This window comes from Gobio gobio (genome assembly GCF_949357685.1).
Source record: "Gobio gobio genome assembly, chromosome: 1".
Lineage (NCBI taxonomy): Eukaryota > Metazoa > Chordata > Actinopteri > Cypriniformes > Gobionidae > Gobio > Gobio gobio.
This window is the reverse complement of record NC_137097.1, coordinates 23843663-23859725: the sequence shown is the minus strand read 5'-3', so window position 1 is coordinate 23859725 and position 16063 is coordinate 23843663. Positions and strand designations below refer to the sequence as shown.

General features: G+C 37.7%; 1 protein-coding gene across 1 annotated transcript; it reads right to left on the bottom strand.

The window, feature by feature from the left end:
* Positions 1–371: 371 nt before the first annotated feature.
* On the bottom strand, positions 372–1130 carry LOC307128779 (ciliogenesis and planar polarity effector 2-like; the record flags this gene model as incomplete). The annotated part of the gene is made up of 1 exon (XM_079820722.1): positions 372–1130. The coding sequence occupies one exon, from the start codon at positions 1128–1130 to the stop codon at positions 372–374; it is 759 nt and encodes a 252-aa protein (XP_079676848.1).
* Positions 1131–16063: the final 14933 nt, after the last annotated feature.

Genomic DNA, 16063 nt, shown 5'->3' with positions numbered 1-16063 from the left:
ATGTAATTTCGCCAAGGGCTGTGACGGTATGGGAATTTTTCTTACCGCGGTGAAGAAGCAACTAATCTAGCGGTTTGTCGGTTAACCGCACGAGAGTTTTCATGTTTCGTGACAGGAAAACCAACATGTTCACTTTGTCTGGTTTCTGCAAGGATCTTAACGGAGTGAAAATGTTGCTTGCAGAGCTGAATACACGCTCAGGGGGAGTGCTCATAGCGCATATAGTCATATTTTCTGGCAACTTTCATCCTATGCAATAAAATGTATTTATTTCTCTGTTATGTATAGTATTTCGATAGCAGCATAGTCCATCCAAACATTTTGCCTTATACTGACCAACACATGTGAAATTGATCTACAATACACACAAGCTATACAATGATCTCTGAGCCCGTTTCTCTGAGAGCAGCCTGTGGGGAGATGGAGACAGATGAAGCAGCCATACAGTCCTGGTGCCACAGATGTTCTGCAAGGGCATTTAGGAGAGGCGCTACTTCACCAAGCCCCGCACTCACATCACCTCCCACTCGGAAGACCGGAAGACCCCACACCTCTTGAAAATGTGTTATGTCACTCTCTGTCACGTCTGTGTGCATAAATAAGTCAAATTTGGTGCCAACCACCAATTTAACCATTGGATCTGAAGATTCTGTGATCCGTGATATCTGATTTGAAAGATCATCAAAGGAGCCACGATCAGTGAAGGAGAACAGGAAAAGGATGGCATCCACCTGTTCCTTACATGACGGTAACATGTGGTCAAATCTTCGCATGGCACTTTCCCCACAGTCCCAAAGCTCAAAGCGGAAAAACAGCACACGGCCACTGTCCTTTAGTCTCACAGGCCAGAAGACCGCTGTTGTCTCTATGCCTGTGGTCTCATTATGCATTTTGGGGAGATCGAGGCCAGCGAGACGGGCAGCAAGAGCACTCTTCCCGACTCCAGTCTTACCCGAGATAAGAACCTTGTAGCGAACGATGTCCACATTCATATGAGGAGGCATCATCGGCGCCTCCAAGAGCCCAAACTTTCGCCGTGTTTTCTTGTGCAGTATTTTGCTGAAAAACTCTCTGCTGTCTGCACAGCGGTGCCAATCCGACACCAATATGGATCCAAGTGGGATAGCCATTTTAATTGAGCTAAATTAGGTAAATGAAGAGACTTGTGCTTTATATTATGATATCAAGTAACTTATTCTGGGTGAACGCTGCTGCTGCTGATTGTGTGAAAGTCTTCGCTGCTGCTGCTGACTTTTATACTGGCGCAGCTCGGAATGTTCGCCGGAATGTTCGCTGGAATGTAGCTCGGAATGCAAGCACTGTGACATCATGAGCCCTGTGATGTCACGCCGCGCAGTGGAGCCTCGATCGCTGCTTTCACAGATGATAAACTTTACAGCTTCATACAACATATCGTTTTGTTCATTTCACGGGTGTTGTGTGTCAATTTAAAGTATCGTGTGTGTGATATGCTTTATTATATTTCGTTGTTATAATGTGCATTAGTTTATTATGGCCATTGAAAGGAGATTATCGTGTCTTTAGACATGCAGTGCTGCATACATTAGCTTGTTTATGATTAGTTGCTTATGTTGATGTCCTTTATGTATATTTAATTTGTATTTCTGTTTATTTGTCAAATCGCTTGTTTTGAGGTATTCTGAAGTTGTAAATAACTCAATACTCATGCGCCTGGAACAGAGTAACACATCTCGACCCTTACAAAAATTAGCCATGATTTTACTACAAATAAAATAAAACAAAAAAACACATGGTTAATATAGTAACCACAAACTTTTTGCTACACTTCCATGTTTTTTAACCAGTTTAACCATGGTATTTGTATTAAAACTGTGGTTATTCAAATGGTAATCAATACGCCAAAAAAAAAAACATGGTTACTATAGTAAAACCATGGTTTATTTTCATACTGTTAAACTTAATATGACATGCCCATTTTGTTTCTTATTATTAATCTTTTAAAATAGTTTGCTGGATATTCAACCTGTGTTTAATGACTTTGGTAAAGTTGGTTTTATATTCACACATCGGGACTTTTGTACTCAATATCTCTCCATTGGCGCATGTGGAAAGATTTATATCAGTAAAGTATTCTTACTGTCAGTCTACTACAAGCCATTTCTTCTTCCCTGAAATATTTGTTTTTCAGATGTGGATAAAATCATTGTTTCCTATGGACTTGGTCTGCATTCCTGGGAACGCTTACAAAAACGTCATATCCATTTATGCCAAGGAATTACCCAAAGTGAGCGATGCGTTTGCCGCAAATGTGTGATTTTCCCCTCAATTGCACCTTCTGCACAAGTTGAAAAAATATTTGTGACTTCCACAACAGAGTAGCAATAGTAGTTATCCCCAACATGTTTGATGATGGAAAAAATGGCAGAAATAAGTGTTTTGTAAGTCATCATGTGAGTAATATTCGCTTCACTTTTGGTGTGCACACACCATTAGGCGCTTGATATTTACTTTTTGTAATGATTATGATAGATTTATTAAAGCAGCACTAGGTAACTTTTCAACCTTCATAATATATTTTCAAGACTCTTGTGATGATACATCGACTTACAATAGGTTGAATGACACGTGAATGACACAAAATTCGACTGCTTTAAAGCATATACGTCACTTCCTTTATTTGTCTTGCCTCAAGCTATAATGCAAATCGATTTTTCAAATTTGAAGATTAATCTATGGTAGCTTGATATTATATTGACGATATATGGTTATTACCTACCACTCAAACATTGAATTGAAGTATCATATATATTCTGTAAAACGGTAACCAATAGACTAGACTACTATAATGACGCTGGCTTGTAAACGTGAGCATCGCGATCATTTGGCGTTTGAAAAAAAAATTATAAACATAAAATTTATTAATTTATAAATTAAAATTATATTCATATGACATGCTGAAACATATGCCACTGTACCTGGGATGAAGACATTTCACACGCCACGCAAGCAGAACACCTGCATGTGAACTCCGGCAGTGTTCAGGGCTATCATAGTTGTCATGTCAACAAATGCACATGTGATGCATCCCCTGATGTAGGATGACAGTTTACGACAGTAGTAGAGGACAATACTGTTTCCCAACTGTAGGGGGACCCCGAGAGCAAAACCTACCTAGTGCTGCTTTAATTGATTGATCAAGTATACACTTCTCCTGTCTAATTTGGCTTTCTTTTTTGTTTTCCTTATCCATTTCTATTATATCCATTGTTTTAAAACTCCTTGGGTTAATGTGTACAGTAGCGTGTCTATGGCAACAATAGAATTGTATTCATTATTTTATAAATAACATTTACATTTATGCATTTGGCAGACGCTTTTATCCAAAGCGACTTACAGTGCCCTTATTACAGGGACAATCCCCCTGGAGCAACATGGAGTAAAGTGCCTTGCTCAAGGACACACTGGTGGTGACCGCTGGGATTGAACCAGCAACCTTCTGCATATCAGTTCCATGGTTTAACCCACTGGATCACCATCTCCTTGCTCAAGGACACACTGGTGGTGACCGCTGGGATCGAACCAGCAACCTTCCGCATATCAGTTCCATGGTTTAACCCACTGGACCACCATCTCACATAAATAACATTTAAGGATAACGTTTTTTTTTTTTAATGGATTAGGGAAATAGGGTATCTTTGTCAAAAATATTGCTTCATAATTAGCCCCCATTAATTGCAAATGCATAAGACACCTTTATGATTCTTAGAAATTAATATTTTTACCATGAAAGATACATTTAATGTTTAAAGCCGTCTGAGACAAATCTTGAAATCCTAAAAGATTTCTCTGATCCTAGGCTAAAATCAGAAGTCTTTGATCCTTAGTTTGACATGTGCACCAACAACCGATTAATGACCGTTGCGATCAAATTTTACCTCGGACAAAATTCTGGCAGTGTCAGAAGATTTGAGGCGCAATCCTGCAGTGTGACTTCTCCTAGGACGACCGTCAAATCAAGAACCAGTAGGAGCGCAGAACCTGATGACGCATTTCGTGCGACAACATTAAATCACAACAGGGAACATGTCGAAAAGAGTCAGGTGAATGAAAAATGCCAGCGCTTGTTTTTGTTGTTTGCTGAACGCTACCATTGTGTCTGTGAATGCGGCTCACCGTTACCGAACGTGTCACGGATTGATGACGTAAAACTCAGTCCGTACGAGTCTCTTGCTTGCGTTCGTTTTTCCCGTCTGACTGTCGTACAGTCTGACATAATGACAACTGAGATCCTACAGTGTGACATTACATCAGGGATCATGTTCGTACAGTCTGACAAGCAACATTCGCAGAGGATTTAGAAAAATCGCACAGTGTGCAGGACCCTTTAGATAATAATGTGTACACTCATGAATTCAGTGTATAAGTAAAACATGTTATATCTTTACACCTTACAGTTACAGTATTTATATATACCTTACAGTATTTTTAAAATACATACTGAAAAAAATGACAATGCGATAAAAAAAAAAAAAAATTATTACTATGATTTAAAAGAGAATTTAAATAAATGTAAAATGTATTTTTATAGATGTAGGTATTAAAGCTTATTATTTAAATGTAAAGAAACCCTGGAGGAATGCGCTGTCAAAGAGCCCTCGCCGTTGTGGGGAATCCGTGGTCCCAGCGAGCAGCTGAGCAGATTCTGCCGCCATGGACACTCGAGCCGGTGGGATGGACTGACTTAAAAACCTCAAAATTAACATTAGCAAAATATTACTCCTTAAACATTAGAAAGGAAGACTATTTCAAACTCCATATGTGAAAGTACGTTTTATTTAGCAAAAGGCATTATTTGCCAGCATTATAACAGACCTCTGTATACATTAGAATGTAACTGTATTAGACACAACAAATGAAAAGGACAGAGGTGTAGAAAACTAGTGCATCCAGAGATACAGGAAAAACTCTTTAACAAGTAAATTCTTTTTTTAAACGCAATCTGGGTGCTAGTGGCATTCAGTAACGCAATCCCAGTAAATACTAAGTGAACACAAAATCTGTGTTCTGGAAAATTTCTAAATTTGAGAAGTATTACAATAGACTGTAACAATATTAGTCACAAGAAGTGAAATAAAAGACAATAAACAGTCTCTTGTGCATCCAGAAGATTTAGACAGCAATCTGGGTGCTAGTGGCTTTCAGTAATGCAATCCCAGTAAATACTAAAATGAAAATGCAATTCTCCACTTCACTGGGAAATTTCAAATCTTGAGCTCAGTGTTTAATAGGGCAACTACAGCAGTCACAACAACTGAAAAGAACAGGAAATAAATTGTATCGAGCTCGTACCTCCATTCCTCTTACTCCTTAATCAGTAGCTCATTTTTTAGACTCAGCAATCTGGGTGTTAGTGGCTTTGAGTCATCCAAACCCAGTAAGACTTTTTGGATGAAGTTAAAGGTGTGGGTCAGCTCTTTGGGGTAGTTGAGATGTAATGCATATATCAAACCAAACATCAAAAGAAAAGCATCAGCCAACCTGGAAATGTCCCTTAGAACAATGTCACCTTCCAGCACTTCAGCAATTCCAGCAGGGTCAAACTGAACAGTGGAACTCGAGTCTCCATTCACCTGCTGACAAGAGCTACAGCTGAATCTGCAATGTCTGGCTCATCCGCCTCTTCAGTCTGAAAAGCATGAGAGAACTTCATGAGCATAATCAGATAAATAACATTACAAGTCAAATGAGATGTATAAAAACCTACATTCCACATCTTGAAAAACACAGAGTCATCTTCGGGCAAGTAGACAGGGAGGGCTTGAAGTGCAGCTGTACGTCTGTTGTTAATATCATAGTGATCCTGAACAAAGACAGAACTGTCTTAGTGATGCAAGAGAAAAGAAATATCTATATCACCTGTCCCACCAGTTTTATAAAAAACCTGAAAGATCACTAATGTGGTGTTTGCGTATTGCACTGGCAAAGCATCTGTCAATTGAACAGAAAACATTATTGCGATGTAGTTTAGTGCACTAATCCCACGGCAAAGGCTCTGATCTAATTACATAGGTTGTGCGGATTTCAGAATGAATTCCACAATGTTCACGCAAGCAGCGCATGATTCAGAGCGGCTCTGATCACACACTCACACACCACCATCACTGCACGTGCTGTGAGTTTACCTGCATTTTTGTCTACTCCTGTGTATCCAAGTGGCTTATATTTGGTTCTTGCATTGATGTGACATGACATTTGTAGCGATGTTGCACTTTGACAGTCAGTTTGAGATGTAGAATACATTATTGTATATTTGGATAGTTTACTAAATAAAACTTTACCCTTATCATAATTGTGTTGTTTTAAACCCCAAACATTTAACTGAGAATATTCTTCATTAACAATTATTCAGTTATTTGTAAATATGCAATTTAATTGTAAAAATAAATAAAAATTCAAAGTAGTTTTGATGTAGCTAGCTACATTTTGGTAGTAACTTTTTCAGAAGGGTAGCTTGACTGTAGTTTAAAGGGATAGTTCACCCCAAAAATGAAAATTATCTCATGTTTTACTCACCCTCAAGTCATCCTAGGTGTATATGATATTCTTCTTTCAGACGAATATAATCAGAGTTATATTAAAAAAGTCCAGGCTAATCCAAGCATTATAATAGCAGTAATAGTTGCTAGTTAGATACTTGTAGTGTATCTAACTACTTTTCCAGAAGGGTAGCATGACTGTAGTTTAACTACTTTAATGTATAAGTTGCTTGTAGCTTGTCAAACTACTGTTTCAGAGTAGCTTCCCCAACACTGCACATATAACACTATTATTTACCTGTTCCACAGAGTATCAGAGTTGTACTCTCAAGTTTGCTCTTTATATTGGCAAGAAATAGCCTATATGCAACAGTATGAAGAAACATTATTGTAAGTAATTTTCAGAGCAGTACATCTGATAAACTTCTTCTTATTCTGAGTGATGTGACCGGCACGACAGGATGAGTTGAAGGGCGTTTCAGGGCTTGTTTTTACCCCTGAACAAAAAAACCTAAATATTTAGTGTAATTTTTCGTTTGATTTTCATAAACAAAACGAAAAATAAAATCAAAACGTTTCTTATTTCTCATTTTTAGAAATACGTTAGAAACTGCAGTTTTTAGCCTCCTTGTTAGTACGCTCCTTATTCAGTTTTCCACCCCATTTATCTAATATAAGGAAAATAAATCAGAGAGGACACAATCACAATTAACTGTACACTATTTTATTAGTAACATATTGCAAAATGTTAATTATTGATTGTTGCATATTTTTTTGTTTGTTGAGTCTGTGGCTCTAAAAAGGTTTAATTATATTGACAAACGTTTATTATTTTTGCTCTTTAGAAAAATTGCAACAAACAAAAATGGGTCTGTCATTGAAAAAAGTTCCCAACCCTGTAAATGGTTTCTGCACACAGAACAGAATCTCACATATTAGATGTGGTTCAAACTCTTTCTCTTTCTTTGGTAATTAATTTTAGCACATCAATGGCCAACACGTGTTTAAATATGTATTTCAACTAGAATTCAACTGATATGTGTTTTATTATCTGTATGTGATTGTCTATACACATCTGTGACTTGAGCATGGGAGCAGGACTTTTATTTTGGAGTGGTGTTGTGACGTCATACGGCCGCGCCGCGCTCGTGCATCTGTTGATATTCTGCTGAAGAAAGGTTTGTGTTTTAAGCTTTTAAAGTGTTTACATTAATGAAAACTGTCCAGACAATGTTATCGTTTTAACAAGAACCGTTAAATGACTGTTTGATTATTGAACTTAACATTATAACGCATTATCTAACATTAATGAACTTTATTCTGTGTAAGTAAAGCCCAATCCATACACGAGGAACAGAAAAGATCGCATTTCTTTCAGTTTATCAGTTTATATCACAAACATGAATTCGGTCACTGGCGGGTAGAGATGAGAGAAACCCAGCGCTGCTTATATACACGTGGCCACGCCCCACCTGTATGCAAATGAGGCCAGGTGGGCGCGAAGCGCCCTCATTGGTCGCCACGTCACGCGGGCTCACCGATAGGCTGCTGCAGTTGCCAGCAGAGCAGCCAATAGCACGCTGGAATAGCCTGCTATGGTCTGCCAGGCTGCCTTACTGCGTTGACAATGTTACAAAATTAAGGATAATTTTGGGTTTTTCAGAAATCTCGAAGAAAGAATACTTTCCCGATGCGTAAGGAACTTACGCAATACGAGAGAACCTCTCGTAAGAGAACTGTGATTTAACAATATAATACGATGTGGGTATATTTTATATAGTATTACATGATTATTATAAATACCGGGATATATTTGTATATTTATGTTAATGAGGATTATTACATTGCATTATTGTGTTGATTGAGATGGTCATAATGTAATTGGGTATTTTGTATATAAAATATTATAATATCACATCAGTTATTAGTAATTTAACAGACAATGACAGCAGCTATATGGGGTAATATAAATTAATTGGGGGTGGAAGTAAATAAGTTCTACTTCTTTCCACTCCGTTTCAAGCATGTGTGTGTGTGTGTGTGTGTGTGTGTATATATATATGGGATATAAGCTATTATATTTTTTCTATGTATATTGTGTGTGTGTGTGTGTGTATATATATATATATATATATATATATATATATATATATATATATATATATATATATATATATACTGTATTTAATTATATATATTATTTTTTACTTTATTTTTATTTTTTGTTGCTCGAAATAAACTTCGGTCAAATCAAATACGTAACCATAGACTTTAAAAGTAAAAAAACAACAACTTTAATTTAACAATGTATATATTTTTCTGTCGATCACACTAAGCTATGGGATGCTTTAGATGACTCATTATATTAGAATGATTACTGGAGGATCATGAGCCGCTGATATTTATCTCTGATTATTGAATTATCATGTCCGGTCTAATCCAGGCATGAAATTTGATGGAAGTGGCCGCCCTTGTAATTCTCTATGCAGGAAAAACCCTGTAACAGTGAATCATTCTGTGTAGCGATTGATTCAGTTGACTGAGTCGAATCACTTCAAACACTGACGACTCCTGCTGGTCAAACAGTGTAAATGCAATGAGAACACACAAACGTTTATTATGACAACTTCTGCAAACCAACTGTTAATGTTTTCATGGTAATGTAGTTTATTTGATCTAATCTACAAATAATACATGTAAAGCATAAGTGTATAAATACAAAACATACTATATAATATGTGCTCTTTTAATAATTTGTAGTGTGATTGAGTGTTTTTATGGGCAGTTTTATGAGAGTTTTTGTCCTTTACCAGTAACTGAACTAGAGCTGAGTGAGACACTCAGAGATTTAGTTGGGATGTGTTTCTATTTCTGTTAATTATTCTCATCTTAAACAGGACAAACACACAGAAAAACTCCAGGAGAAGCGACTGAGATCCACGTGACACTATTATAAAGATGGAGTTTATTAAAGAGGAGAGTGAAGACATGAAGATTGAAGAAACATTGAGAGTGAAACATGAAGAAACTGAGGAACAAACAAAGATGGCGTTTATTAAAGAGGAGAGTGAAGACGTAAAGTTTGACGACACATTGAGAGTCAAACATGAGGAACAAACAGGTTGGTTTCATTCTCAAAGCTGAACAGAAATGAGTGATATTTTTGAAGAGTGTCCTAATTAAAGTGTTTTTATCTTTCATGAAGTAGGTTTCCTCATGTGGACAGACATGTAGACATCACATGACCAGACAAATACTCATTACTACGATGTCACACATTAGATTAGGGAAAATAATACGAAAGAGGCCTGAAAAAATATTTTGTGGAACATAACCCAATATCTTCTTTTTTTTGTAAAGATATATACATACAAGTGTGAAATATGTAAGTGCACTGGGAGTATCAGCAGATTCCCTTCCCATCACAACAATTAACAAGATCAGGAAGGATATATAAACTAAATTAAGCAAATGAAATGCACAATTATAGAAATAAAATCTGTATTCATCACACTCTTTTGCTATTTAATTTATTGTGAAATTAAGCACACACCATTTATCTAGTTCAGGGGTCTTCAACTAAAATTGCTTGAGGTCCAGTAAATGAACCCTCGTCAGTGGCCGAGGTCCGGACAATTATATACCTAAAAACAATAATTTATGTTTATTGCCAGACTAAAGAAATTAGTGTAGATATATTTTGTTCAATTAAGAACAAATGCTAATATGTTCTCATATGGACAGAACATGTCTGTTCATATTGTTAAAGCAAACATAGGTAATCCTTCACAAATTGATCTCATGTTGTTGTTGTTGTGTTTTGTCCTTTAAGTTACTTTGGTACAAAATATCTTAATTAAACCAGTAACCATGTCTGACAAAAATATGATGAACTAAAAATGCCTTCATCTTTAAATCTGCACTCAAAATACATTCATTTCAACATTACTAGCAACTAAAGTGCTTTTTCCTACAGTCCATATTGCATCTGAAATATAAGTGACTTGATGTTAATTAATTGTTTATGGAACTGGCGTATGAAATCTACGTCATTTTCAGTCGTGATGGTAACCATTTTTATGTAGAAAATAGGACTGAGTCGAAATATCAGTCAAAAATACAAACATGTATTTGGTTCTAACTAAACTGAAATTTCTATGAACTTCTATCCTGACCTGTCTTTTTTAGGTAAGCAGAACTGAAATACCGGTGTAAATCTATGCGTCTCTTAACATTTTCTCACACACACACACACACACACACACACACACACACACACACACACATCGACACACACACATCGAAGTGTTATCGATTTTGACAATTTTCTCTACTGTGCATGCAATCTTTTTCATTCAGCAACACAAAAATAGACGTAAAGTAGTAAGTTCTTTGACAAAATTACATTTCCTTAATAGTCTAAACACAATCTTACATTGCCACTTTATCTGTCATTGCAGCTTCTTGAACACACAACACTAAATATGTTCAACCCAAGCTAAGACTGGATATAGGCTTTATTAGTTTACTGTCATATGCACACCATGTTTTACAGAGTTGCATAAGTTATTAAACAATATTTAATATTGTTTTATATAATGACCACTAGGAGGTTTTCTAGGTATATGTTTTCCTTGATTGGTTGAAAATGTTGCTTTAAGGTTGAGTTGAAAATGAAAGTAAAAAAGTAATGCACATTCGTTGAATTTTACCATGAAATTTTACCATGTAACAAACACAATAATGATTTATCTCCTATCTACCCACAAATAATTTGAATGTTTTTTTTTTGTACTTGGCCCGCTTGATCGGTGGATATAGAACCGCGCATTACACGCGCACACACACCCTACGCGTTAGCAGAGCATAAGCAGCACTTATGTTAACAGATTAGGCATATCTTAACTTCAAGGTTACTTTTATCATGTAAACTACCTATATACAGCATGTTATATGCATATGTGTTTGGGACAGAGGGGAACACGGTCGCATTCTCAGCAGATATATGCTGCCCATCATAAATCAAAGCACGAGACAGACAGGGGTCGGAGGAGAACAGCTGAAAAAGTTACAGAATGTACAAAACTTGTCTGTATTTAAAATACACAAGCTGCGGTTCAGCTGCGTGAGGCAAACGCTGCCAATGTGAAAGCACAACGGGCACACGCTGCTCCTGCTCTCCATACGCACAGCTTCTCCGCACTAGCCTACTTGTATGTGCGGTGTGAAACCGATCAGCTAAACTTCCCTGCGGTCAAATCGGCATGATCAAAACTTCTGCGATTTGTAATTTTCCTTTAAATAACAAGTCAAGAGAGTGAAAACGCACATCAAGAAAGGAATGTTATTTCACTATTTAAGATAGCCCGTCGGGCAGGGCAGTGATACATTTTCGTAGCCCGACTGGAAAACACATTAGCCCCGGGACGTCGGGCTAGCGATTTTGCGAACCCTGCATGTGTTCTGATCAGGTTCAGATGGGCTTCGTCCCATACGATGAAACTCAGTTTCACTGCTGACAGTTCTGGCCTCAAGCCATTGAGAAAAATGTTGCGGGGTTCTGACAATTGAATTGAAGTGAATTGAAAGCATTTATTGAATTGAAATAATTTATTGTCATTGTATTTGCATACAACAAAATTAGGAGAGCTGCTCCAGAAAGATGGTTGAAAGACATGCATATAACCAGATAACCATTACCACAAGACATAAACTGTAGAATATACAGTACCGTTACAGACTTAGTATTCACATTAACCTCTCATTTAGTGCATTTGTTTCAGTCCTAATATTTAAAGTGTTCACTTGGTGATATTTTTATATATTTGGCATTTTGAGTTTAGAGTCTGGAATGCCACTGGAAAGAAGCTGTCCCTTAGTCTTGTGGTCCTTGATCTTAAGGATCTGTATCTTCTGTCTGAGGGCAAACGGTTAAACGGGTGGTGCCCTGGATGTGATGTGTCCTTAGTGATGTTGCTGGCCTTTGAGAGATGGTGGGAGCAAGAAATGCTTTCCAGGGAGAGTAGCGAACAGCCAGTTATGTTTATTTTTTGTAAACACTCCGTACAACTGGAGTACCACACTGTAATACAGTACATTAACCCATTTAATCCCAAATTTTTCCCAGACACAAAAATATCCAAATCATGTGTCATTAGTATCCCTTTGAAACAATCAATCATCATTTTTAGAAATTTTCATGGAAAAGTGTGTTTTACGAATTGTGACCGGTGGGATACTGTGTTGTATCAACCATTGGACAGACGACTGAATATAGGTCTATTTGACATGTGCAGTGTGTTTGTGAGTGTGTTTCTGTGTCTCTCTCTCTCTCTCTGTGTGTGTGTGTGTGTGTGTGTGTGTGTGTGTGTGTGTGTGTAAGAGTGTATAAAATCCTTATATCAAAGGCTAGTTATTATCACTTTTAAAAGTTCCCGCATTGCCTCTAAATGCTCTCTCATTGTAGTGTGAATATTTTACATATAAGCCTTATACTATCGGCTAGCAATATGAATACTGGGAGCACCGTTACGAATATTGAGTTTAAGACAAAAAACAACAACAATCATCAATGTATTTAAACATTGTAACTTTAGTGCAACTTACTTTAGTGCAACATTGTGGTGAAGGGGAGGCCATCATTCCAATCATGCTCTGTTTGCATAACTTCTGCATATGCATTCAACAGCCTTGCTGGCAAATGGCCTGTTTCCCCCTCATAGTCCATGTCAGACCCATCACTGTCACAATCACTGAGTACAGCATCTTTTTCATTTTGAGGGATGATTGGAATGCTGCATGCCTTGTCTGGGAACTCATCTTGATCCAACAATTCAAGAACTTGACTCAAAGTAAGTCTAAAAGAAAACAGCAGAACGTTTGGTAATTAGCTAGCTAGTCTTCCTGGGATCCGTGTGTGTGTGTGTGTGTGTGTGTGTGCCTGCCTACCTGTAATTGCGTGTGTGTGTGGAAAGTTAAGTAGAATTAGTTAGCTAGCTAGTCTTTGTGTGTGTGTGTGTGTGTGTGTGTGTGTGTGTGGAAAGTTAAGTAGAATTAGTTAGCTAGCTAGTCTTTGTGTGTGTGTGTGTGTGTGTGTGTGTGTGTGTGTGTGTGTGTGTGTGTGTGTGTGTGTGTGTGTGTGTGTGTGTGTGTGTGTGTGTGGACAGTTGCAGTAGGTAGGAAGTTAGGTAGCAGCAGAATTAGCTAGCTAGCTAGTCTTCCTTGGGTCCGTGTGTGTGTGTGTGTGTGTCTGTGTAAAATTAGGTAGAAAGTCAGATAGCAGCAGAAAGTAAGGTAGAACAGTTAGCCTATGTGTATTAGTATGTAGATACAATGGGTTATCCCACCGGTCACTATTGTTGCCGGTGACATGTTTGTGAGTTCTATGACCACATTAAACAAAGTTGAGTAATTGCAAATGCATATATCAATACTAGACACCTTAAACATGATGTGTACCAAAAATCTATGTTCCATCCTTATGTTAACATACTTTAACCTTTTCTTTGGGAGCTTTCTTGCTGCCATCCTCTTCTCTTGACGCAAACAGGAAGTAAACAGCTCTGGTCATGTGACAATTTACAGTAAACATGCAACACTGCACATATTTCATTGAGACCCTTTATTATTTTAATATCTGCTGGAAATGCATTGATAGATCATTCAGGAACATTTTTATAGCCTTAGAAATGAAACATTTTTTTACGGCCACTATTGTGACCGGTGGGATTAAATGGGTTAACATGCTTTCAATATTGGTAGCACCAATAGTGGACACCAGCAATTTAGAGTCTAAATTATGTTTCCTGAGGACTCTAAGGAAATACAGTCTTTGTCTGCAACATCTCAGAAATTATCAAAAAAGCACAGCAAAAAGCTTGTTGGATATTTGGCCTCCCAGGAACTTAAAGGTGTGGATCCTCTACACACAGTCTCCATTGATATAGAGTGGGGCTGGTTTCACGCTGCGCCTCCTGAGGTCAAAGATTTGCTCGTCTTTAAAGTGTCAAGTCAAGTCAACTTTATTTATATAGCGCTTTTAACAATGCAGATTGTTTCAAAGCAGCTTTACAGTGTTAAACAGGAAAATAATGCAGCATAATTTTATTCAGCTGTATAGCCATTCTGGAGAAAATGGTGATGTCATCAGTTCATTTCAATTATCATACAGTGACAGTGTGGGCTTTAGATCAGTTATTAAGTTTATATGGTTAATTTAGTTTAATAATTAGATTTATTTTGATATTTAGTTGAAAAATTTAGAAAAATGTAGTGTCCCCAACTGAGCACGCCAAGCCAGAGGCAACAGTGGCAAGAAAACCAAAACCCCATCAGGAGACCTAATGGAGAAAAATAAACCTTGGAAACCAGGCTCAGTCGGGGTGCCAGTTCTCCTCTGGCCAATTAACAAACAGCGTATTATTATTATTATTATTCTGGCAACTTTACAGGTCAGAGGTCATAATAGATAGGAAATATCGAAGGACCGGAGGCAACACGCTAGAGACGGGTTTATTGCGGATGACATATCGATTTAAGTATTATTAAATTGTAATATTCGAACAATCAGAGTCATCATGCCGGAGACGGGTTTATTGAGGATGGTGTTGATTAAATAATTATTAAAGTGCAATATTCGAATGATCGGAGGCAACACGCTGGAGACGGGTTTATTGCGGATGACATATCGATTTAAGTATTATTAAATTGTAATATTCGAACAATCAGAGTCATCACGCTGGAGACGGGTTTATTGAGGATGCCGTGTCGATGAGGCAGTTGCAGGGGGAGTCTAATCACGGTCTCTGCAGACACTTCAGGGTCATGCGTTGGTCTTCTCTGGGCGCAGGTCCAGCATCTGATCTGGATCCGGCCCGGATCCGGCTGACTGCAGTAAACCTCGGGATAAAACAGAGAGACTATCATTAGTGTAGATGCCATTCTTCTGATGATGTAACGAGTACATCATGTGTTATAGGAAGTGTTCCCGGTTCCGGCTGACATAGTTAATGCAGCCTAACAATCATTTAATTGAAAAAGTGTTTTATGTGTATGCCACAGAAAAGAGATGTGTTTTTAGTCTAGATTTAAACTGACAGAGTGTGTCTGCTTCCCGTACAATGCTAGGAACACTGTTCCAAAGTTTAGAAGCTAAATAGGAAAAGGATCGACCGCCTGCAGTTGATTTGGATATTCTCGGAGTTTAGAGACCGCAGTAGACGTGATGGAGTATAATGTGTTAAGAGCTCGCTCAAGTATTGGGGAGCTAAACCATTTAGTGTTTTGTAAGTAATAAGCAAGATTTTAAAATGTATGCCATGTTTAATAGGCAGCCAGTGCAATGTGGACAGAACTGGGCTAATATGGTCATACTTCCTGGTCCTAGTAAGTACTCGAGCTGCTGCGTTTTGGACAAGCTGGAGTTTATTTATTAAGCGAGCAGGGCAACCACCCAGTAGAGCGTTACAATAATCTAACCTTGAGGTCATGAACGCATTAACTAACTGTTCAGCATTTTGCATTGAGAGCATGTGCCGTAATTTAGA